The sequence below is a fragment of the Schistocerca americana genome, chromosome 2, assembly GCF_021461395.2.
Source record: "Schistocerca americana isolate TAMUIC-IGC-003095 chromosome 2, iqSchAmer2.1, whole genome shotgun sequence".
Taxonomy (NCBI): domain Eukaryota; kingdom Metazoa; phylum Arthropoda; class Insecta; order Orthoptera; family Acrididae; genus Schistocerca; species Schistocerca americana.
The window spans coordinates 351,519,627-351,546,145 of NC_060120.1; the positions used below are offsets into that span (position 1 = coordinate 351,519,627).

The 26,519-nt window shown below is 39.7% G+C and overlaps 1 protein-coding gene across 1 annotated transcript in view; it reads left to right on the forward strand.

Moving 5' to 3' along the window:
• LOC124594007 (probable multidrug resistance-associated protein lethal(2)03659) overlaps positions 1-26,519 on the forward strand; it is a 121,978-nt gene that overhangs the window by 45,046 nt on the left and 50,413 nt on the right. Inside the window, exons 9-14 of the mRNA XM_047132359.1 lie at positions 4,190-4,373; positions 4,451-4,594; positions 4,675-4,770; positions 16,853-17,061; positions 19,501-19,855; positions 24,479-24,629. Coding sequence (XP_046988315.1) covers positions 4,190-4,373; positions 4,451-4,594; positions 4,675-4,770; positions 16,853-17,061; positions 19,501-19,855; positions 24,479-24,629 — 1,139 coding nt within the window. The remainder of the gene's footprint in view (positions 1-4,189; positions 4,374-4,450; positions 4,595-4,674; positions 4,771-16,852; positions 17,062-19,500; positions 19,856-24,478; positions 24,630-26,519) is intronic.

Below are 26,519 nucleotides of genomic sequence, written 5' to 3' on the forward strand. Positions count from 1 at the left end.
GAAGAGGTGCCAGATGGTAGTGGAGGTGAGTGTCCTGACCAAGGACATCGAGCTGCTATTTTTCAATGTCACAACGCTGGCGAGAGAGAAGGAGATCACCTTCAGCAGCGGGTTGTGTATCTAGTGGTGGTTCGTAGTTCAGTAACGTTAGAGTAGTCCACTTTCTCTGTATTCATGCAGATGTGCACTGAGAAGAGAGGATCACGGGAAGGCAATGGATGTGTTGTTGGTCGTGTGCACTTTTTCTCTGTTCACTCCTGTAAGAACGACGCTCAGAGTTAAATAGGCGGCGATATATGTGATTACCAGTGGATCACGATTAACCCCATGCTGCTCTGCAGGGGTGGCATGATGTCTATTCCTCAAAAAGTTGTGGCCGTCTGTGTGGTGGTTTATGTGTGTGGATACATTGTCTCTGTGATACTGAAGAGTCACGCGGACGAGTTACGCGAATTCTTGTGTAATCTCTAATATATATTCTATGATCCATGCATCTTGCACCAATTTTGTGCTACAGTGCAAGGCATAGTTATCATATATATTTTTAAAAAGTAAGTTACTGACATTATTTAGATATTACTATTATATATTTATTACCCCACAATATAGGAATAATTATTATCCACCTGTTCTCTTTCGCTGTACAAATGGAAGGTTTTGGCATTTCTCTGAATTGCAGTTCTGCGGTGCGAGAGGGAGTTAAGCCAAACGGTAACCTTACGTCAGCTAGTGGTAGCCAATAGCACATGAGCCTGCAATGACATGTTTTAATGTTGACGTCATGACTGACGGTGAAGCTGATTCTGTGTGTACTAAACTGCAAGAAATGAAGGTGACTGGCAGAAAAGAAAGGCAACAGTACGAAAAACTTGAGCCTAGAGAGTGAAAAAACTTGCAGATCTGTTTCAGAGAGAGAATAGGGTAGTAGTTGCGATTTGTCTGTGAAGTCTACGAAAGCTAACCTCAGTTGGTGTGAAAATCACACACTTACAGTTAATGATGAGGGAAATCCCAATGCTGAGTTTTGTAAACTAGGGAACTATAAGGAAATAAAGGGAGCCACTTGCAGTGTTGTACGCATGCCATGTACACGTGGGAAAGTTTGTGCTGGAATGAGTGGACAATCAGTCAACACCAGAATCATCGAATATAAGCGGTGGGGAAATCGGCCGCGGCGGAGCACACGGTGTGTCAGACCGACAACATAGTAAAATTCGCTGCCACTGGTGTTCTTGGTGTAGAGAAGAGCTATCACACCCGCTTGTTCATGGAAGTTCTAGAACTACACAAACTTGGTCATAGCTTCAACAAGAAGGAAGAGAGCTTCAAGCTGAACGGATCTTGGATTCCCGTCCTGGAGCGAATGATCGTTGCAAGGGGAGACCCGCAGCAACAATGACCACGGAGAAGCAGTTGGAAGTTGGAGCGCTAGGTACATGTAATCTGTTGCCGCGAGCTACTCTCCAGCCGTCTGCCACCAGCAATGGAGGATGAAGGTTTGAGAATGCCAGCCACTCATGCTGGCGAAACATCAGACAAATCATCAAACAAGCATCGGCCGAAGAACCCAAGACAGAAGCCATCAGACAATTTGTGAACCACAATCTGCAAAAACCGAGCGAGTTGGCGCAGTGGCTAGCACACTGGACTCGCATTCGGGAGGACGACGGTTCAATCAAGCGTCCGGCCATCCTGATTTAGGTTTTCCGTGATTTCCCTAAATCGCTTCAGGCAAATGCCAGGATGGTTCCTTTGAAAGGGCACGGCCGACTTCCTTCCCCGTCCTTCCCTAATCCGATGAGACCGATGACCTTGCTGTCTGGTCTGGAGGCCCCCAAACAACCCAACCCAACCTCTGGAAAATGCTCTTTATGCAGTCTGGTGCATGCTAAACAGAGAAGATTTTGACAGTGGGGGTAAAGTAAATTTATTGTATACATATTGCATGAAGAAGAAGTGGGAAGAGAACGACAAGGAAATATGTCCTTTATGTGAAATCTCTTCTTGAAATGCATCGAATTAAAAAAATGGAAATGAAGGGAATGGTTTTTGGAGTGTCTGATATAATACATGTAGAATTATATTAGTCTATATTCACAAGACGTAGGTTTCAAGACGCCACATACTGCCACATATGAGGCGTGTGACTCACGCACATCCAAACAACAGGATATATATAATACGTCAGGATACTGGCCTACCTCGACTCTAACCGCAATTTCATGCCGCAAAGAAGAATCAGACTTTTGTCTAATAACGATTGATTTGCAGAAATCTTTTTCACCACTGAAGATACCTACTGAAGTTGTTTTCTACCTGAGGCTGCTTTGGGTGTACGACCTCGGTATCCTCCTGCACAACGATAATAGCGATATTATGTACATGGCTCCTGATAACATAGCTTCAAGAGGTACTTCAGAAAACGTCTTATTTCTTTAGATTGCTATTTCAGAAAACACTCTGAAAAAGAGAAAGTTGCGTCTGTTTTCCGACACCTACTTAGCTCAGAACAAGAATAACACATAATACCTGATGCACTATGTCCTTGTTGTGGCTACAGTTTTTCATTACATAGAAGTTTTTTACTTCCTTCCTAGACATATCTTTTTACCTTCTTACAGTGACTTTGGTGGTACTGAGAAAGAGAATAGTCGAATGGTCTATGTCTTCACTTCGGAGGACTGGTACAGAGTAGTATACAGTAAAACACCCGAGTTAAGGACCATTTCTCTGTACAGAGGATGATCAAGTAAGATTGTCAAGATTTGTAAGCAGTAGCTTCAGCTCTAGTTAAGAAACAGAAGTTGACTTTTGGGCAGAAGATGAAATTTCGCAAAACTTGTGTCATGGAAATGGAATCTAGGAAGCCTGGCATCATTCAGTTTAAAGAAAACTAGTCTCCATCGACTTTTCGCAGGAAGAGTACTGGACGACCGCGGCAACTTAGAGCAACAGCAGTCTTCAATTCCATCAAATATTAATGACTTTCAAAATGCGGAGTGCTCATATGTTGGTGGCAGATTGATTGCTGCTGTAAAAGACAAAGACTTGTCCCTACTCCTCACATACCAGAAAACTATCATGCCGTGTACCGTGCTCTTCAACCAGACATTCGAAGTACAACGAGCTAGAAGGAGCGCGATACAGACGGCTGAGAGTAAGTATAGATACCGATATAGACGGTTGCTTTGACTTGGTGTGTCTGGAACCTCAGATAATTATTAATGCTTAAAAATAACAAAAAATTTCATGTTGAAGTAAATCGGAATTCAACTATATTTTAAAACAAAGCATGGATGAATACTGGACTGTTGTAAAAATAACCCATTTTTAAATACCATTTTTCAAATTTAGCGATTTGGAACTGACGTTTTCCGGATAAATAATGGATATTACAAGACGATTTTAATTTTCCTATATACTTTGGACTATAATAATTGATTATGAGCCAGTGATGTGACTGTTAATGTGCTCAGTTTCATACAACAAGACCACTCGCAAAACGCAAAATATATCAGTTCCAAGTGTGTGAGTGGGTTAGCTCCCTCTCGCATTCTAGCGCTCTATTACCATCCGACATTCAAAGTCGGTTAATTCGCGATTTAGTGCCATTAGCAGCTGACGCAGTTGTACTATTTATGGAAGACATTCCAGAGAACTGCGCATTAAAATCGTACGTTATTCAGCGCTGCTGGCATCGGGAACTTCCTATTTTCAAGAGCATCTGTAACTGATATAGATACATCGTCCTCGTCTCGACATACAAAAATCGTGTGTCATGCGTAATTGTGCACAGCACCATCACCAAAGAGTAGCATCTCGTGATGCATAGCTACAAGACACACCAGCACACAACTATTTATGGTACCGACATATGCCAGGGTTTTGTAATGGGTATCTAGTATTTAAGAATAATATTTACACCTCTCGCTATTATTCAAGTACTCGTGGCTATTGCTAACACGAGTAGAACACTTACACGCAGAAACATAGTGTAGAACAATCTGAAGCTACTCACTTGTCGGTATCCAAAATTATTAAGAGATGAAAGGAGGTCCTCGACATAGTGTGATAGAAATATTGATACAGATTCAGACTGAAATGATTCTCCTTTTGTCAGTTGTAATATTTAATGGTACAATATCATAAGCATGGTAGTAAGACAATTACTTACTGTTCCATTTCACAGGGCTGTTTATCGGGAGGCAGACATTTACCTGCTAGATGACCCCTTGTCTGCTGTTGACACACATGTCGGCAAACATCTCTTTGACGAATGTATTAACTCTTATTTAAGTGGAAAGACGAGAATTTTGGTCACGCACCAGTTGCAATACCTCCAGGGAGCAGACAATATTGTGATACTGAATAAGGTGGGTTGATCTCCTTTCACGCATGAACGGCAGTTGCTCGTTGCCTTGTTTACATTACAAGAAAATTTGCTTCACAGGGAATCATCGAGCATCAAGGAAATTTTGAAGAGATTCTCCAGAGTGGCGTCAGCTTTTCCAAATTGATGTCAAGCACGGAAGAGGAAGTAGAAACGGAGGAGTTGAGTAGTAATCTACGGAGAAGCACCAGAAAGTCTATGCAGGTAACTCTATCATTTTGAAAAATTTGGGACTACTTTCTCGGATTACAGACTTTCTCAACGAATATTACTCTCTTTTACAGGACGAACAAAGCAAATTAAGACGTTCAAAACGTATCGGATCTCAAAGAGCCAACGTAAATATGCTCGACAGGCAGATATCCACGTTGTCGGAAGTGGTAAGTACTGCCCTTAAAGGTACAGGATACTGTTTCAGCACTTACCTCCGCTGATTTTTAGTCCGCAGATGTCAAGTGTCAGATCTTTGAAAATTATTAAGATTTTGCTGTTATCTTTTTGCCGGCCTAATGTATTAGTGTGAGAGTTCGTTTTTCTGCCAAATATGTATAAAACAGTTTGTTTTAGTCTGTGTTGGTCCGAGAATCGTTACGAACAACTAAGGACTGCTGTCTGAAGAATATAATCAAAATTTTGCTATGGTAGTGTTTCACCTAATTTTAAGCTGAAACTTAAGGTGGGACTGGTAGCTGGGAAGTGAGTGAAAACATCCAGACACAGTTGTAAAAGCAATAAAATCAAACAAGTATGCGTAACGTACTCTCAATGCAGACTGCGGTAGGTTCTGTTATTTAGAAGACCAATGGAAGTTATATGAAGAAAGTTATGTGGAAGAAGTTTCAAACATCTAAGCTTAAAACTGCTTCTAATTTATTCTTCGAATTTGTAGGATACAGACGTACTAGCGGACTCATTGAAGCCATTTGATCAGAGACTAGACTATTAACACATATTGGTATGAAAAGTCAAATGCACACTCAATCAAAGAAACAAGTGCATATAAAGGAAGGTCCTTAGACCGAGAGTAACTTTTATTACCAACGCACTGACTCGATTCGTAAGAATTTGTTTTAGTAATGAAAACACTACGTAGCCAACTATGACATTCTATAGATCACAGGATGTATTGATTTTTGGTTCTTTGCGAGAACTTATTAGAATACGAGGGCGTGCTGAAAAGTATTTCCTCTGAATTCTTTATGTGAGAACAAATTTTATTAACGTTTTACATCTTTATTCTTCATGTCCACATATTTATTTCTCAACATAATCACGCTGGTGACGAACACATTTATCCCAACTGGAGATCAGTTTGTTGATACCGTCACTGTGGAATATCTGACTTTTTTGACGTAGCCATAAATTCTTATTTGCTTTCACCATTTCATTTCTATCAAAGTGAAGAAGGTGCTTTTTATGTTTTGGAAACGATTAAAATCGGTTAGGGCAAAGTGCGGACTGTATGGAGGATGATCAATGAGAGTGAATACAACGCGTCGGATTCTTGCAGATACGTCGCAGTACACCTATGTGGTCTGACATTGTTATGGATAAACTCTTCGAATTCAAAACTCTACTACAGCGCGCTGTTCATCACTCACCAACAAAGCTACGTTAAACAACGTTATGTTATTACGTTACACGACGTCATGTTACATGCCTTAATTAGCAGCCCTCTAGAGACAGAGGACTGCAGAAGTGTAGACATGAAGTTTAAAGATATAGAATGTTGATAATGTGTGTTTTATTTAAACAACTTTAAGAGTTTCCAATTAAAAGTACGGAGGCACTACTTTTCAGCACGCACCTTTAACAATATGACAGAATTATCTTCTCATTATAAATTAGACATTTACTTTTAATTAACTACTAACGCTCTCCAGTCATTGTACTGATTAAGTATATAAACAAAATTACATTAAAACTGAATTCACTTGATAGCGTAAGACAGGAAATCAATACCCTTCCCAGAATACGATATAATAATTACATCTTCGATTCTGTATATAACCAACAACCAACGCCTTCGCGATAAGAATTTAAGACAGTTTTACTGTTTAACGTAAACTACTATACAAGGCAAAATTCTGTGTTTTTAAAGTTGCCATTTTACTCACTTATTCCAGTTTCTGCAAAATTCGCGTAACTATCTTTTTTTCCTAACTCTTTAAATAAGCGAGCAAATATATCTTTGGTCTATAAAGTCAGCAATATACTATCTCCGCTTCCTTTAATGTTTTGTTGATTTAATTTTTTATTAAGTTAACATTTGAAGTTCTTACTATGTTCTTTACTTAGTTTGACCCAGTACGTGTTATATTCTTATTATTTTTACTAGGAAGAGGTATTACGCTATTTTATTTATCTCTTTATGTTTGTGTATCTTTTATTATTCTTAAATGAAACCACTACTCGACAGTTGATGTCGAACTTATCTCTGTTCCACTTTTTTATTTTGAAATAAATCTCAGTAGAGTTTACTAACATACTTTTCCCATTAACTGGTTCCTCATTAGTTGAAAACTAAAATTATATAATTTTATTATTGTTTTCGTTGCTGTTGCTTATTGTATAAATTTTAATTTTTATCTTTTCAGTACTGATAACAGATCGTGAAATTATATCCTTCGGGGTAAAATAATTAAGTCGGGTGCTTTGGATTTAACTTTTCACATAAAGAGCATCTTTATTTCTTTTAGTACCAGTACAGTCTTTCGCCACTGTGGACGAGTGTCCGTGTACCCTAGAAAAAAAAATTGACCAAGGTCTAGTCTACAAAAAAAAAAGAGGCCGCTACCACCACTTTAGCCTTATATCTAACATAGGCAACCAAAACCTCTTCCTCATCCAGCTTTGACCTCTATTTTGCCATCCCACTGACTGTTATAGCGATCTGGGTACTCGCCACATATTTTCTTCTAAGTAGCTAATAACACTCTGCGTGGCATGTGTTAATGGTTCCTTTCCTGATACACATAAAATAATAATTCGGCTAAAGATCTTGTCACACTTCAGTGCTAGTTATGCTGTTCTGTGAATTTATAGTGCTGTAACAGAAGTGAATAGTGCAGGCTTTTAACAAAGGACACAAATGAGTCAAATTACGCAGTCAGTGCAGCTTGGACACAACCAATCCCTACAATCCTATCAGGAACCGCTCTTCACCATGAGAGGTTCTGGGCAGACCACTATTCAATAATATCGGAACACTATATCAGACCTTACACAGATTAATAATCCTGACAAAAAATCCACACACACAACAATTGATTCGTTAACATACAACAATCTCTGTAACGAAATCCCATTGAATTCAACTGTTTATTTTCACTCTGCAATTACTAATATACTGTAGAAGATACCACCGATTCCCATTCGAATCCAAACAACGAAACTCACAATTCGAAAGACTGGCTAATCCCTGCAAAATTAGCACAAAACATCTCTACTGACACGATTTTAATAGGAAGTTCAGCAATATTGGTGATTTGCCCCTTGGAACTTCAACAACCATGGTCAGGTAATTTATCTTCAGCACCATCCAAGCCGTTCTCCGATGAAAAGTACGCTATTAAAACCATGTAAACCCAATGACGAACCATTAAGAATGAATAAACGAATAGCGTTAGTAGAACTTTTAACAATCAATAAATTGTAGCCGTAGGCCGTCGCGACTTCGAACAGCGTCAAGCAACACCGTTAAATGCGATCTTTGCCATTTAGGTTGTTGCTTAGCTAAAACTCCCGCCACTGCAGAGTAGCTGGAACTCCCGCCTGTGTAGAATTAACAGCGTTCTTTTTTCCCGTCTTCCTCTCTACAACATTACATGTACAATAACTTATAAACATAAAAAAATAGTTTATAATAACAACATTTTTAACTATACACCGGTCTGCAAATTACTCCGTAAGGAGTTGAGACGATAATTTTGCCCGTAACGACCACCAGAAAATTTTGGCACGTTACAAAATATACCATAACGAGTCACAGATTTGCCTCATGAATAATTATTTAGCCGTAACTGGAATTAGACAGAAGCTAACCTGAGACGATAAACAAATTTCATTTAAAAACTAGAAATTACTTCACGAATAGCAATCTTTTTATTGTAAAATGATACAGATGGTTGAACATGAAGTCATTTTTCTTAGCTAGAAAACAATTCATTGTTTATTGTGGCATAAGGAGACAGACAACAGCAATCTCGTCTTCAAATGAAATCTAATGTTGCACATGTAGCAATCACACCAAACTGTGGGACGACACATACACCATCCACGGAGAAGCAGATTTTATATAAATACCTTCTTTTTAAAAGAGGTTTTGGGGGCCACATCCATTTAAGGATAAGAATTTTCTCTCAGTTATTATAATTTCGATTCTTTATTATTTCATAATGAGTCTTGAGACTAGTAATCTTAGTCTAAAACACACTTTGTGATACACACTTTGAATATGACGTAATAAAAGTCAACAGCATGGTAGCTTGGGAAAATCACTTCATACTCACCTGTAAATGGTTGAAAAGCTATCATCAACCTGAAGTTTGGTTTGACACCACTGTGGTTTCCTTATATTCGTCGGCTATGGGCAGATAAATGTCCAGTAAAACACAGAATGGATTCTGCACAACATGTAGATTTTAAGGAATGACGATGAAAAGTAGTCCCATTCTTTCTCGCTAGTCAACATGTTTTATAAAAAAAAGTGAAGTGATTCTGTTCTCAATTAGAACAAAAATGTCTCCTCCATTTAAGAAACACTATATAATGTTGTAAGAGATATGTTTCACCAGTAGACTGTCAATCTATTTTCCACCGTCGGCCAAATTCAGCACAAGTGGTGGTTCGCAGTGGCCCTACTAAAATGTTTTATATCAGTATAATACAGTACAACGAAATTTTACATTACTAATGTATAAGGAAGAACAACATTAAGAAAGACAGAACAGCCACTTAAGTAGTTATAACACATGAACGTCTCCCCATTGGCAAAAGATTCCGGGGGGTTCCCAATTCGGATCTCTGGGAGGGGACTGCCAAAGGGGTGGGGAGGAGGTTACGATAAGAGAAATACTAAATAACCAACGAAAGGATAACGTTCTACGTGTCGGGGCGTGGAATGTCAGAAGCTTTAACGGTGTAGGGAAGCTAGAAATCGGAGAAATGAATTGCAAAGGCTGAATCTAGATATAGTGTGGATTAGTGAAGTGAAATGGAGAGAAGACAATATAAACAGAAGCAAAAGATGCTGTAACGGGAGTAGGACTCGTTATGTATGGGAAGGTATGGCAGAGAGTATGTTAATGTGAAAGTTCTGTGATAGGGTTGTTCTTATCAGAATCCAAAGCAAATCAACACCGACAACTATAGTTCAGGTATACATGACAATGTCGCAAGCTGAAGATGAAGAGATAGAAAAAGTGTATGAGGATATTGAAAGGGTAATACAGTATGCAAAGGAGGATGAAAATCTAATAGTCATTGGAGACTGGAATGCAGTTGTAGGGAAAGGAGTAGAAGAAAAGGTTACAGGATAATATGAGCTTGGGACAAGGAATGAGAAAGGTGGAAGATTAATTGAGTTCTATAATAACCTTCAGCTAGTAATAACGAATACTCTGTTCAAGAATAACAGGAGGAGGAGATATACTTGTAAAACACCGGGAGTAGGGGAAGATTTCAATTAGATTACATCATGGTCTGATAGAGATTCCGAAATCTGATATTGAATTGTAAGGTGTACTGAGGGGCAGGTATAAAACAGATCACAGTGTACTAATGATGAAAAGTGGGCTGAACTTTAAGAAATTGGTCAAGAAGAATCATTGTGCAAAGAAGTGGGATAGGGAAGTACTAAGGAACGACGAGATACGCTTGAAATTCTCTAAAGCAATAAGGTATATCTCATTAGGAGGAAGAGGAATGGACATCTCCAAAAAGGGCAATCATGGAAGTTGGAAAAAGAAAAACATAGGTACAAAGAAGGTAACTGCGAAGAAACCATGGGTAACAGAAGAAATCTTCCAGTTGATCGATGAAAGAAGGAAGTACAAAACTGTTCATTGAAATTCGGGAATACAGAAATACAAGTCGCAGAGAACGAAAGAAAAAGGAAGTGCCCGCAGCTAAGACGAAATAGCTCCATGAAAAATGGAAATGAATGTAAGAAGACATGATTGTCGGAAGGAATGATTCAGCACGTAGAAAAGTCAGAACAACTTTCAGTGAAATTAAAAACAAGGACAGTAACAGTCCGAGGGTATTTCCACTGTTAATTCAGAGCAGAGAGCAGATAGGTGGAGAGAGTACATTGAAGGATTCTATTGAGGGTAAAGTTTGTCTGATGTGATGGAAGAAGAGACAGGAGTAGATTTAGAAGAGATAGGGGATTCAGAATTAGAATCATAATTTAAAAGAGCTTTGAAGACTTAAGATCGAATAGGGCAGAAGGGATAGATAACTTTCCACCAGAATCTCTCAAATCACTGGGGAAAGTGGCAACAAAACGACTATTCACGTTGGTGTGTAGAATGCATGAGTCTGGCGTTATATCATCTGACTTTTGGAAAAATAACATCCACACAATTTTGGAGACTTCAAGAGGTGACAAGTGCAAGTATTACTGCACAATCAGCTTAACAGCTCACGCATTCAAGTCGCTGGTAAGAATAATATACAGAAGAATGGAAAAGAAAATTTAGGATCTGTTAGATGTCGAGCAGTTTGGCGTTAGCAAAGGTAATGCCGGTTGATAATGGAATGAAGACTAAAGAAAAAATTAAGACACGTTAACAGAATTTGTCGACCTGGAAAAAGCGTTCGACAACGTAAAATCGTGCAAGATATTGGAAATTCTGAGGAAAATGGGTGTATGCTATAGGGAGTGACGAGTAGTATACAACAAGAGTCAACAGGGAATAATAAAAGACCAAGAACGAAGTTCTCGGATTAAAAAGGGTGTAAGACAGGGACGAAGTCTTTAACCCCAGTTCACTCTATACATCGAACAAGAAATGATGGAAATAAAAGGAGTGGATTTAAAAATAAAGGTGAAAAGATACCATTGATATCATTCGCTGATGACATTTTTATCCTGAGCGAAAGAAAAGAAGAGTTACATCAGCTGCTGAATGAAATCGACGGTGTAAGGTCTACAGACTTTGGACTGAGTGTAAATCGAAGAGAGACGAAAGTAATGAGAAGTAGCAGAAATAAGAAACTTAAAGTCAGGATTGATGATTACGAAGTAGATGAAATTCAGGAGTTTTACTATCTAGGCAGCAAAATAACCAATGACGGACGAAGCAAGGAAGACAACAAAAGCAGACTAACACTAGCGAAAAGGGCATTCCTGGCCCAGAGAAGTCTACTAATATCAAACATAGGACATAATAATTATTTTGACGAAAAAGTTTCTGAGTATGTAAGTTTGGAGCACATCACTGTATGACAGTGAAACTTAGACTGTGGGAAAACCGGAACACAATAGAATGGAAGTATTTGAGATGTTTTATTACAGACGAATATTGAAAATTAGGTGGACTAATAAAGAATGAGGAGATTCTGAGCAGAATCGAAGAGGAAAGGAATATGTGGAAAACATTGACAAGAGGAAAGAACACGAAGATAGGAAATCTGTTAAGACATCAGGGAATAATTTCCACGATACTAGAGGGAGCTACAGGGGCAAAAACTGTAGAGGAAGACAGAGATTGGAATACATCGAGCAGATAATAGAGGATATAGTTTGGAACTGCTTAGCATATGTCAAGGAATTTGTATGTTCTTATTGGTACACCTGTGTTCTCAGAGAGAGAGGACGACAGTCTGCAAGTAATACGCGCTGCCAAACACTTCACTTGCAGTCGATAATGGGTACCCGCCGGTAGTAACATTGGCCTAGTCTCTGACCTCATGCAGGAAATAAAATTGGATGCCTTGCCAACATGAACTCACTTCGTATTGCGCTGTGCTCTAGTATCTACCTCACTGACGCTGTGTGTATGTGACCAAACTGCTTATTGGATTTCAGTTGGACAGCTCTCAGTATTACGAACACATGCTTAACGATGGACTGACACGACCATGGACTATCTGAATTCTTCTTCTCTTGGTATGTGTCTACCACTTTTACGACAACATAGCGCGGAATAGTTTGTGAACTATCGAGTGATAATTTGGTGTCCATCCTTACTGTGTAATAAATAGTGTTTGTTGTACTTTACCTTCCATGTAGGTCAGTGTCAACAAAATATTTTCGCATTCGAGGGAGAAAGTTGGTGATTGGAATTTCGTGAGAAGGTTACGTCGCAACGAGAAAAGCCTTTCTTTTAATGATTTCCAGCCCAAATCCTGTATCATTTCTGTGACACTCTCTCCCATATTTCGCGGTACTGTAAAACAAAACGAGCTGCCTTTCCTTGAACTTAGCCCTTGTGTTGCAACAACAGTCTGAATTCAGTCATCATGGATCCAGAATTCATTAAAATTTTGCAGCAACAGCTGCAACTTCAAATGCAACTGTAGGCATAACAGGAACAAACACAAAATAAACAGCTGCTAATTCCGATGCAACAGAAACACAGCAAGAAGAACAACGAATGCAAGTTCTGTAACAACAAGAAAAGCAGCAAGCACAAATTACGGAAGAGTAGTAGCGTATAATACAGCGGCTCAACAGGCCAGAACAGCATCCATTATCACCATTCACGCTATTCAATCCAGAATGGGATTCATGCTACACACATTTGCAATTCCACTTCCAGGCGGGTAGCTTATATGACGTTACTAAATAGTGTGTTTTTATTCTATCTACAACCGACCCTCAAGGTAATGTTTCTTCCATAAAAGTTTCGTCATCTCATTAATACTGAGGGTTTATAGTGGGCACAAATTCATAGTTTGGTAAACATTAGAAGCAGAAAACACTTGTCACAGCACGTAGGCTATCATTTTTTCGTTGTCGCAGGAAGTTGCACCAGTCAGTTATAAGCTGCATCGGCAGCTAACCTGAAAGGGCTGACTGGAAAGCGTTGAATTTTGCGTCCAAATCAAAGCTTATACCGAAGTGCTGGTGAGTGATATACAAAGTGTGTATCCACCTGGTAATGAATTCTGTGCATAGCCACAGATACTCTCGAGGAAATACTGGCAATAGCAAAGAAACCTTGAAAATATTAGATACAGCATAGCAAAGTTTTGATGAAAGTAACGTATCTGCAAAATCGCTTAACGTATCGAATATAGAACCGCAGTATTTTTAGTAAAGTGACATTCTTCCATAAAACAACGTTCCAATCATGACGTAATAAGATTGATTGGAAGTCATCTCGTTCCTCTTCGTCATCAGACTTGTGATTCAAACCCTGACGTGCACTTAGGGACAAAGTCCATCCACCAAATCAGCAGCGGCACTTACTCAACTCACAAGCTTCTCGTAGTTTCTCTATGCCACCCTCCCTACAACAACAGTAGGGCGCAGTAATCGGGTGTCGAGATTGTTTTTCCAAACATACACTCACTCGGTGTTCACATAAAGAAACGTGCTGTAGGCACTTCTGCAAACAAGGACGAGATTATATGGGAGGAACTCTTCAAAGGTCGCGATGTACTGCATCAACAACGCCACCTCAGTGTTAACAAGCCACCGTCGCAGTTGAGACCTTTCACAGTATAAGCGCCAAAGTTAACTCTCCCACCAATGATCAACAACCAATTAATAAAATTACGTTTTGATAGTAGTTCGCCAATTTCTATCTTAAATTAGGAAGTCTATACCCATACTGGTAAACTTTATGTACGATGTATTAGTGTCATTATAAGACATTAACATCTTGCAAAGTTATGTCTACTGTTCAAGAAACTACAAAGGAATAGAATAAAATGCAATCAACAAAACTGTGAATCCTTTTAAGAACAATGTGAGTACTTGGGCCAAATATTAAGCCGAAAATTACTGAAAGTACTCGGCAATATATGGAAGTTATCAAAAAATTCAAGTGCCTACCAAGTTAAAGACCTTCAGTTATTGTTTGACAAGATCAGTCACTATGCCACATTCATACGAAATGCCACCTAGATCGCTAGACTTCTTAATTTACCTAAGAAAGTCGGAAAATATTAACGGTCACAGCAGCGTAAGAAGGCTTTTAAAAATGAATGCAATATGTCAAGGCCACTCCCTGTCTGGATTCATCAAGACATCATAACCTGGCCGCTGACGCCTCTCAGTAATGCACTGAGGCAGTCTTTTCTCGTAAAAGTTGTGATGGACACGAAAAACCCATGTACATGCATCTCAGCCTAGTTAAACCACTCTCAAGTCGGGAAAGACACCCTTGTTATCATTTTCGCATTCATAAATACCGTACATTTCCTTCTGATGCAAAATTTCACTCGTTACTGACCAAAAACCACAGATTTTTTTTATTCAAATCTACAACTCAACATGAAAATGCTGATGGCCTATCAAGACAACCCAGAGAGTCAGTTCGAAATTGGTGATACCCTACGAAACCACAAAACCACCTACAAAACTTTCCCCTGACAGTAGCTGTACTTGCAGAGGACATGGTTGAGAACCCCCTTCTAAAGCAAATTATGAGATACTCACCAAGGCTCGCACTTAATTTTATCTCAAAAATGTCATCCATATGGTACAGGGAGTACTGATTCTGACAAGAGATGATGATCAACTTGCCACCACGGTGTCGGAAGGTCAAAAATCCAGCACACTGACCACAGGAGCATGAAACACATGAATGCACTCACAGGGTAGCATGCATACTGGCCCAGCGTCATGTAGGATATAGTGAGTCCTCTCCTGCACAACCGTTGCATCAACCCCAGTCATCACTCTCACAGTAGTTCCACGCCTGGCCAACGCACCAGTACTCATGGGAGTGCGTACATGTGGATTTCACTCGCCATTTTCTGTGAGAGATATAACTCATTGTCATTAACGCATACTCCAAATCCCCATATGTCATTTGAATTTTGAGTACTACAACAAGGAAAACAAGAAGAACCTTGCAGGAAATATTCGCCGCTGAAGGATTTTCATAAACCGTTTTGTATGTTTGTCCTCAGCTGTCGTCTAGTATGTTCAAAGATTTCTACTGTCGGAACAGCGTAACATGCGTGACAACAGCTCTGTTATACCCAGCCTCCAATGGTTAATCTGAGCACCTTGTCTACATATTTATCTTGCAAATGCTAAAAATTATGTCAGTGGCATCCAAAGCTGATGACTCATATAGATCCACAGCTAGTCAGTGAGGTACCTAAGTGGAACTGTTGCTCGGCCACCAACACGAGACATCTTGGACCTCCTGTGGCCTGCAACACATGCAAGGCATCCCGTCATGCCACCCCTTCTCCCCCTTACTCTCTACGGTATGGCCTCACGCTTAGAGAAATTTCCAGGATGCCTACAAAGTGTCATCAGAGTTACTCAGGGGCTTCAGATGTCCACAAGGAAGCCTAGGGCACTATGATGGTATGACGTGCATATCCACATTGAGCCAACTGCCACTGGCCCTGGAGCCAGTTCGGACAACTTCAGACACCAGACAGAGATAGCTCAAGAACTACAGATCCAGTGGCGTCGAACCTCGACTCTACCACCAATGACTCCCAGTGGGAACCCAGAGATGGAGTACCAACACTGGTGAGTTACAGAATCATGAGATTGCACCCACAGCAAGCGGTGGACACAGCGCAATCACAGGTACCAGCCGACATCAAAATGGACATCGAACCCCTATTTGGTCTGTTCACATACACCTCCCCCCCTCCCCTCCCCCCCCCCCCTCCTTGGTATGGCAGCTCTGATATCGACAGAGATTGTTTCGACCACGTTAAAAGGGGGAAGGATGTTATGTCTTGGCTCAAAGCCACCGAGCTCGGTAGTCTATGACATACGTTGCCATAGGTTTCACCTGCAGGCGACAAGATGTGTCCACAAGTAATCACATAGGCATGGACTCCGACGCCGTGCAGGAAATAAAACCGGCTGCATTGGCAGTATTAACTCATTTCGTAATAAGCTGACGCTGTGTCTAAGTGCTGCTTATTTGATCTCACTTGGACAACTTTTTCGAATGCGAATGTACTGATGTTGATGGAGTTGAGTAATCATGGACTATCTGGTTTCTTCTCTTGGTGTGCATCTACAGCTTTACGGCGACCTGGCGTGGACTGGTTTTTTGAACTCTCACGTGGTAATCGTATATCCATCCTTACTGTATAACAAAGAATGTTGGTTACAGTTTAGCAGGTTTAATACTTATCAGCTTACATTGAACTTATAAGTAAGAGATTTTACCACGGCAGGTTTATGATGGTTTCACGAACAACACATGGGCGATTTCTTTCTCTGTAATTTCAAACTCGGCTGGTCTCCATCCATAAAGTTACATCGCTGACAGGACATTGACAAAAAAAATTATCTTTTTGCAGAGTGTTTTGCTGGACGAAACCGGTAAACTACACAGAGATCCAACAGAGCAGGACAACAGTGAAAAAATGATGCATGAGAACTTCAGGTGGCAAACCGTGTGGCAGTATTTCCGGGCAGCTGGTGGCCTCTGCCTGTTGTTTACTGTGGCTATCATGATAGTCATCGCACAAATTATCACCAGCGGTTCGGACTATGTGGTAACGTTTTGGTAAGAAACTGCAAATAGTATTATAAATTCAAGTCTGTTATGATAATATAATAAACATTCCTTTCGTTTGTTTGTCCAGAACATTACAATAGGTATGCCTGTCATCTCTTTTCATAGCTACGGAACAGCGACTAATAATTATTGATTGATAGAGGAGGATTTTATTTGACGCCATATAGAAATAATGTGGAGGAAAGGTAAATGAACCCTTTTCACTATAACATGTGACTACACACGATTATCATACAACAGGACACTGATATATGCCCAACATTTCCTGCATTCACTAATTAAAACTTTCGGGCTAAGAGGCCGTGGTCCAATAATAGAAATACTTCTCCCTGACATCATCTGAGGTGAGTCGTAGACTCACCTCAGATGATGTTGCCCGCAGCTGGCAACGAAACGTCTCCCCTGACATCATCTGAGGTGAGTCGTAGACTCACCTCAGATGATGTTGCCCGCAGCTGGCAACGAAACGTCAGGGAGAAGTATTTCTATTATTGGACCACGGCCTCTTAGCCCGGAAGTTTTAATTACTGAAGACGCCGGCCGTGAAAGCCTACACGCTATGATTTCCTGCATTATTTGCAGAAACTCATCCGATGATTTAGATGCCCTTTATTCATCTCATACTACAATATGCCTTCCAAGGAATCACTGGCAGACACTGCACACCATTTTTTAAAATATATAAACATTCCTATGAAATTCAACAGATTTTTTGAGTGATCAGATTGCTCTGGAAAACAAGGTGCGTAGAATATTTCATAAAAATGTGAAAATCAGCCCAAAACTTTCAGATATTAGAAATATGTATCTTATTTTTGAAATGTATTATATACAACTCGGTTTCATACTTACTCATACTTTTTTGTGATTTGATGTATGCTCCCCGCCACTAACACAATAGCTTGACTTGTATATAGATTTGATTCGAGTACTGTAAATTACCGATATGTCAATATGTGTTTATAATAGTCACGTACCATATGTAAAGTTTTGGACATATAGTATTATTTCACGTCTGCTAAACAAATACTAAATAAGTTTTGTAATACACTTCTAGCACTTTACATAAATGTATAGCCAAGGTCTAATGATTTACAATATTCCGAATTTATTTGGACTTCTGTAGAGGACAAATAAATTTGTTGAAAGCGGAAAAATGAAATGAAAATATCTCTGAAAATATAAAAGCTATGAATAAAATAAAGCTTACTCTATCCTGGTGTTACAACCCATGTCCTGCCACCATATTCCTTTTTCTTGTTAGTGTTATCCATATGCAACTATCACCGCTGACTCTACAGAGAACCTCATTTTTTTCCGACCATCTGTCTGTAACAACACATCTCTTTCAATTCTGTTCTTTTTCAATTTTCAAAACTTTCCTGATTCACTTCCCTATGATGCTGTATTCCAGACGTTCATCCTCATAATGTTCTTTCTCAAGTTAAGGCCTATCTCTCATGTTAGTGGACTTATCTGGTAAGGAATTCTGCGTTTATCTCTGCTAGTCTCCTTGTATTCTTCCTGCTTGGTCCATCATGTATGCTATCGTCGTTCTTCGTTTCACTCTCAGTCCGTATTCTGTTCGAAGTACAATGTTCACAGCATTCTGTAGCCTTGTAATCCTTTCTCAATTTCACGGAGAACGGCGGCGCCATCAGCGAATCTCATCATTGAAATCCTTTCACGTTGAATTTTAATCTCACCTCTAATGCTTATTTTAGTTTTTTCTGCGCTTCTTCGATATGTATATTGAATAATATAGACAGCATTTTTACCTTACATCCTTCTCTTGACTTCTTTCTTGATTTCGTCTGATTATTGTTTCATCTCGGTTCGCTATAACTTATACCATTTTGTACATGGGCTATGAAACATCTTGCACCACTTTACATTCTCGAATAATTTTTTATGCCGTGAGAATTTCTGCTTTACTTTTCTTGAAGGCAATTTCATCGTAATGTAAAGGACAATTAATCATCTTCTCTAACCACTTATATTTTATTCTCTTCAGCAGTTATTATGCTTAAACGGTCACGCTGAATCTGTAATAGTTTTCGAATTTGTCTCTGTTTGTTATCACCGGGAATGTTTGGATGATATTCGTGTGAAAGTCTCATGATAAGTCTCCAGTGTCATAAATTCTATACACTGAATTGAAGAAGCATTGGCTGAAAGTTTTTCTGTGTAGTCTGGAACAGCAAGTAATTTGCAGTGGCTATTTGGATCACCAGATTGCTCAGTGATGTGTTAGTGGGTAGTGCATTTGATTACAGCACTGTCCACGAAACCACTAAATTAGAGGAATGCTCCCTGCCTTGTACACTGAGTTAATATGTTAAAATGAAATCTTGTCAGTTACTAATTCTAGGTAACATGTAATGTGGTTGAAACATTCAATAACTGCAATGCTACTGATGTGCACAGGTCTAACACGGAGGTACTGAGGACGTCTCTCCAGATGCAACTGGAGGCGGCCGGTGGCAGCAACCAGACGTTGTCAGAGGAACTGGAGTCTCTTCCGCCCAGCGAGTTCTTCCTGGAACTGTACGGAGGTCTCGTGGTGGGCTGCATTCTGCTCACACAGATCCGATCCATCGCCTTCTTCAAAATGTGCATGCGGGCGTCGCGAAACATGCATAACACCATGTTCAACTGCATCCTCCGGGCGCCTATGCGCTTCTTCGACACAAACCCATCTGGACGAATTCTCAACAGGTTCTCTAAGGATATGGGATCTACCGATGAACTCCTGCCGCAGTTTTTGATCATGATGATTCAGGTACTTTTTGTAATTATGTTTCAATAACTTTTAAGAGATTTATGGATGAAATAACTGTAATACTGCTGATTTAGGAACCAGGTTTTAAATTTTAAGACATTTCTAGGGGCAGATGTGGACTCTGACCACAATCTATCGGTTATGAACTGTAGATTAAAACTGAAGAAACTGCAAAAAGGTCGGAATTTAAGGAGATGGGACCTGGATAAACTGACTAAACCAGAGGTTGTACAGAGTTTCAGGGAGAGCATTAGGGAACAATTGACAAGAATGGGGGAAAGAAATACAGTAGAAGAAGAATGGGTAGCGTTGAGGGATGAAGTAGTGAAGGCAGCAGAGGATCAAGTAGGTAAAAAGACGAGGGCTAGTAGAAATCCTTGGGTAACAGAAGAAATATTGAATTTAATTGATGAAAGGAGAAAATACAAAAATGTAATAAATGAAGCAGGCAAAAAGGAATACAAACGTCTCAAAAATGAGATCGACCGGAAGTGCAAAATGGCTAAGCAGGGATGGCTAGAGGACAAATGTAAGGATGTAGAGGGTTATCTCACTAGGGGCAAGATAGATACTGCCTACAGGAAAATTAAAGAGACCTTTGGAGAAAAGAGAGCCACTTGTATGAATATCAAGAGGTCAGATGGAAACCCAGTTCTAAGCAAAGAAGGGAATGCAGAAGGGTGGAAGGAGTATATAGAAGGTCTATACAAGGGCGATGTACTTGAGGACAATATTATAGAAATGGAAGAGGATGTAGATGAAGATGAAATGGGAGATACGATATGCGTGAAGAGTTTGACAGAGCACTGAAAGACCTGAGTCGAAACAAGGCCCTGGGAGTAGACAACACTCCATTAGAACTACTGGTGGCCTTGGGAGAGCCAGTCCTGACAAAACTCTACCATTTGGTGAGCAAGATGTATGAGACAGGCAAAATTCCCTCAGACTTCAAGAAGAATATAATGATTCCAATCCCAAAGAAAGCAGGTGTTGACAGATGTGAAAATTACCGAACTATCAGTTTAATAAGTCACAGCTGCAAAATACGTACACGAATTCTTTACAGACGAATGGAAAAACTGGTAGAAGCCGATCTCGGGGAAGATCAATTTGGATTCCGTAGAAATGTTGGAACACGTGAGGCCGTACTGACCTTAGACTTATCTTAGAAGAAAGATTAAAGAAAGACAAACCTACGTTTCTAGCATTTGTAGACTTAGAGAAAGCTTTTGACAATGTTGACTGGAATACTCTCTTTCAACTTCTGAAGGTGGCAGGGGTAAAATACAGGGAGCGAAAGGCTATTTACAATTTGTACAGAAACCAGATGGCAGTTATAAGAGTTGAGGAACATGAAAGGGAAGCAGTGGTTGGGGAGTGGGACAGGGTTGCAGCCTCTTTATATTGAGCAAGCAGTAAAGGAAACAAAAGAAAAATTCGGAGTAGGTATTAAAATCCATGGAGAAGAAATAAAAACTTTAAGGTTCGCTGATGACATTGTAATTCTGTCAGAGACAGCAAAGGACTTGGAAGAACAGTTGAACGCAATGGACAGTGTCTTGAAAGGAGGATATAAGATGAACATCAACAGAAGCAAAACGAGGATAATGGAATGTAGTCGAATTAAGTGGGGTGATGCTGAGGGAATTAGATTAGGAAAAGAGACACTTAAAGTAGTAAAGGAATTTTGCTATTTGGTGAGCCAAATTACTGATGACGGTCGAAGTAGAGAGGACATAAAATGTAGACTGGCAATGGCAAGGAAAGTGTAGCCATGTATGGAAGTGAAACATGGACGATAAGTAGTTTGGACAAGAAGAGAATAGAAGCTTTCGAAATGTGGTGCTACAGAAGAATGCTGAAGATTGGATGGGTAGATCACATAACTAATGAGGAGGTATTGAAGAGAGTTGGGGAGAAGAGGAGTTTGTGACACAACTTGACAAGAAGAAGGGACCGGTTGGTAGGACATGTTCTGGGGCATCAGGGGATCACAAATTTAGCATTGGAGGGCAGTGTGGAGGGTACAAATCGAAGAGGGAGACCAAGAGATGGATACACTAAGCAGATTCAGGAGGATGTAGGTTGCAGTAAGTACTGGGAGATGAAGAAGCTTGCACAGGATAGAGTAGCATGGAGAGCTGCATCAAACCAGTCTCAGGACTGAAGACCACAACAACAACAATCGATGAAATAATAATGATTATGGTAATAATGGCGTGGTAGGAAAATTATCACCATCATTATCTTCACGTCAAGCATTAGGCCTTTCTTTTTTGCGTTTTACGGTGTCCCTACCGTCCTTGGCCTTCCTTGACATCTACCAACAGACTTAAATCTTCTTATTGGGAAGAGTGGTCTTTATCCACTCATTCTGTCGAGATGTTCGTTCCTGTTTCCTTTTTCTTCTATTTTGGTTATGAGACGAAACACATTTAATTTTTCCCTAACTTCTGAATTTCGAATCCTGTCAGCTTTTGTGCACCCCTTTACTCCTCTTCGAAATCTCATCTCTGTTGCTTGTATACTACTTTTTTAGCGTTTATTTCCAACCTATGAATCACTTCCATAAATAAATGTTGGAACTGCAATTGACCTGTAAAATTTGAATCTTGTTTCTTTCTTCGTTTTATTTTTAGACATCTGTTTATTGTTACATATATATTCCCAAATTTCGCTAATGTATTCTCTACGTCTTCGTCATACTCATATGCGATGTCACCAGCTAAATAGTTAAAATGTTTGGCCTGTTTTATCGTTCTTTTGTTAATAACAATCTTTGTTCTTACGTGATATTTTCTTCTAAAATCCACTAATTTTATCTTGCTTTTTGAAATCGTCAAATCGAACTCTTCACAAATCTCTGCTAATAAATGTATTCCCCTTCGTAGGTCATTTCCGCCAGCAGGATCGCATCGTCTACATATAAAAGGCAATACAGTTAATCTTAACTTCCCGATAAAATAATCATCAATTCCTTAAATTCTGTACTGTTTGGTAACATCTTTCACTCGGACACTGAAAAACACACATACTCACCAAGAAAGTTTCTCTTAGAAATCCAAACGTCGGCTCTAAAATGCATATCTTAGGGGCTATGAGCGCTTGTTCTATAGATGAGTTGTGTTTCAAAGTAGCGAAGATGAACAAATGTTCATAGCTCTTAAGGTATGCATTTTAACGCCCATGTTTACAGATCTTTTTTTCTTGTTGTTGTGTAAAGAACCTGCCCCCCCCCCCCCAGAGTTTGTAAAAGTATTTTTGGAACACCTCGAATATGACGTCTTAGAAACAAAGAGAAAGATTTTCGTACTGACTTCAGGAATAGGATGTATCGATTTGACGTTTGTTGGCTTGTATCATGTCACTGGAATATACGACGGAATCTTAGAAATAACGAAACTGCTTGCATACTAGCACTTCTGGAAGAAACGGTTGCTAGTACTCCTAGGTATGCAGAAGCGGGCGTATGATAGCGTCGTAGGTGTGCTGATGAAAAATGTATGTTTTGTGTGAGTCCCGCTTCAGCACGCCCTGTAGGTGGGGCCGTATAAAGCTAATTCTCCGCTGCGCCCCTAGTATGGCAATATTTATTGTTGTGAAGCATTACGTATAAACGACAAGTATAGTACTTTGTGATCATAGAACACTATCGATGGAATTTTTAACGCCAGTTCCAAGAGGATACCCTAAATCTTCTCTTCTTCTTCCACTTTTGAAAACGCCGTTGTCAGAATGAGGTGATTCCGTATGTCATGAATTTTGGCCTGCCATACCTCATGATAGCCATTATCTGTGATCGAACGCGAACCTTGTGGTTTGGAATCAACTACACTGAGACGAAAGTGATACTTTAGAAAAATCATCTATAGACTGCAGACGTTAATACGTGGTACTGCAGAATTACTCGTGTCTATTTCCTCATCAAGTTTTAGAGGAATCGAAAATGTGCCAGTTAAAAGAGCGTTTTTGTCCTGCAGTCTAACAACGGCCTTCCTCCTCTCAGCCGACACATCCTTCGACCATCCTTCTTAGCACCCATATTCCTTTGAAGCTCTTTTTCGCATCTATCCCCTTTGGTAACTCCACCATATTTATTGAGATGATCTGAAAGGATTTACTAGATAGCAGTGTCGCTGCGTTTCAGCACCAGCCACAGCAACGCCATCTGCATTTGTACAGTGAAGCGTCAAAAGAAAGAATTAATAAAATATTCTGATTGCAAAACAACCTATGTACTTATTTTAAACATCGTGTGAATGAAGAGTACCAACATTCCTGTTGCACCCTTGTGGTGAGAAGTAAATGATCAGTTAATGGAATACTTTCGGGTATAAAGCCAAGTTGCTGTTTCCATTTTTCTGGAGTCCAGGCAGTGAGTACATAACAACCTTTCTGTCATCCCGTGAAAAAGACGACTTCATCGGTAGTCGAAATATCCTGCAGCAAAAATGTAGATAGCGACTCGGCTGTATTCAATTAATCAAACTTAAATTAGTTGCTGTTTGATACAGAGCCGTTTCTTTCAGCCAGATAACCTGTTAGTAATGGCGCGGTTATTGTCGAGATATTCCTAAACTACGTGTTGTATGAAGAAAATCACAATATATTTTCTCGTTTCAGATTTACCTGGTGCTATGCGGAATTCTGGCTATGGTCCTCGTCGTGAACTACGTTCTCATTGTTCCCATGGTAATCGTCGGAGCGTTATTCATTTATGTGGCAAGACTCTTCATGACTACTGGAAGAAATGTTAAGAGACTGGAGGGTGTCCGTAAGTATCGTGTCAGCACATACAAGTCGGCTAGGCTTTTTTTTTTTTTTTTTTTTAATGCAAGCAAGTATAATTTTTATCGTAATAAATGGCTGTTATAATTCCATATTCACTAACACAAAGTGTAAGGTGTGTGTGTGTGTGTGTGTGTGTGTGTGCGTGTGTGTGTGTGTGCGAGTGAGTGAGTGTGGTAAAAACTGAACTACTACCATGATCAGTGACAGTAAAGTTCTGATTTCTTAAGCTGTGCGATATCAACCATTATATCCCAGAAACAATTGGATACGCAATCTGCCCATGAATATTTAACAGAACAGGTACAGACGCATAGGTTTGTGTAATCTATGCGCAACTAAAAGTAATTCTGTATAGCAAACATTAAATAGTAAACAAAGGTTCACTAAGAAATTGACCAATAATTGAATAATGTGTTTGCATTCGGCTTATAGTTCGAAGCAGTGCAATACACAACTTCAAATAAGACAGCAGGTCTTTTATAATTCGGGAGAGAATGGCACTTTAGAATCTAAAGCATTACCTATTGAAAAGAAAATGCTCGGGCGTATGGTATCTTCCATGAAGAAGTGAGCAACTTATGAGGTTCCATTACACCACGCGGAAGAATAATGCCGCAAATTTGAAAGAGGAGTAACCGCAAGTAAACTATGCAGACCCACAGTCAATATGGATTTAGAAAACATCGTTCTTGTGAAACACAACTAGCTCTTGCTCACACGAAGTGTTTAGTGTTACTGGCTAGGGATTTCAAGTTGATTCCCTATTCCTTGATTTCTAGCAGACTTTTGACACTGTACTACACCAGCGGCTTGTAGTGAAGTTGTGTGCTTATGGAATATCGTCTCAGTTGTGTGACTGGGTTCGTGATTTCCCGTCAGAGACGTTCGTAGTAATTGACGGAAAGTTATCGAGTAAAGCGGAAGTGATTTCTGGCGTTGCCCAAGGTTCCTTATCTATATAAACGATTTAGGAGACAATCTGAGCAGCTTGGTGCAACTGGGGGAGCCGCCCAGGCCGTGACAAGACGCCTTAGCATTCCGTCGAGCCAAGGGGAGCCTTCGCAGTTTTAATCGAATGAGTAGTCGTCATTCTACTCTGTTACCAAGTGCCACAACGTAAAAATTAATTTGTAAAGTACCTTCTGAAGAGTGAAATTGACTTACGAACGCACAGTATAACTTAGAAGTAAGGTTATATCAATTAATAAACTTTTTTCGTTTGAGTGATTTTTAGCATTTTATGAATACCGTTAAATATGTGGATTGCCTCACACTTTTCGCAGGGTCAATTGCCAATTTTTGCCTCCTACAGATATCTTTTCTAAATCGTTTTGCAATTTGTTTTGATCTTCTGATGACTTTATTAGTCGATAAACGACAGCACTGTTAATGTTGAAACATCCACATGGCATTAATGGCGACTAAACTCTTATTTTAAGACCGTCCTTTCACTTATAACTTACGATTCCTTGCAAATATATACATAACTTCCACAATAAGTATAGAATTATTTCCCCCGTTCACTGAAAACCTCAAAGTGTCAACCACTAAACCATTCCGACACTGGGGTCACTCTGACCGTCATCAGTGATCGCTTGTCTCAGACTGAGCAGCTTCCCCCGCTTGTGTTGTGCCCTAGTGTGTGCGATGTAATTGGTGGGACTCCGGACGTGTTAACGTGACCATTACGTATTGGAACCTTCCAGAGAAGCAGCAATGTTATATCCACCGTAAGTAAGTGTTTGTAATCGATTACTTAATTATGGTATCGACAATGATACCCTTATATGTCCAGCCCTCTTTGTTTTATAACAGTTCTCAAGTCTCTAAAATGAAATGCCCTCGACAATTACTAAGTGGTTAGATCCTTATT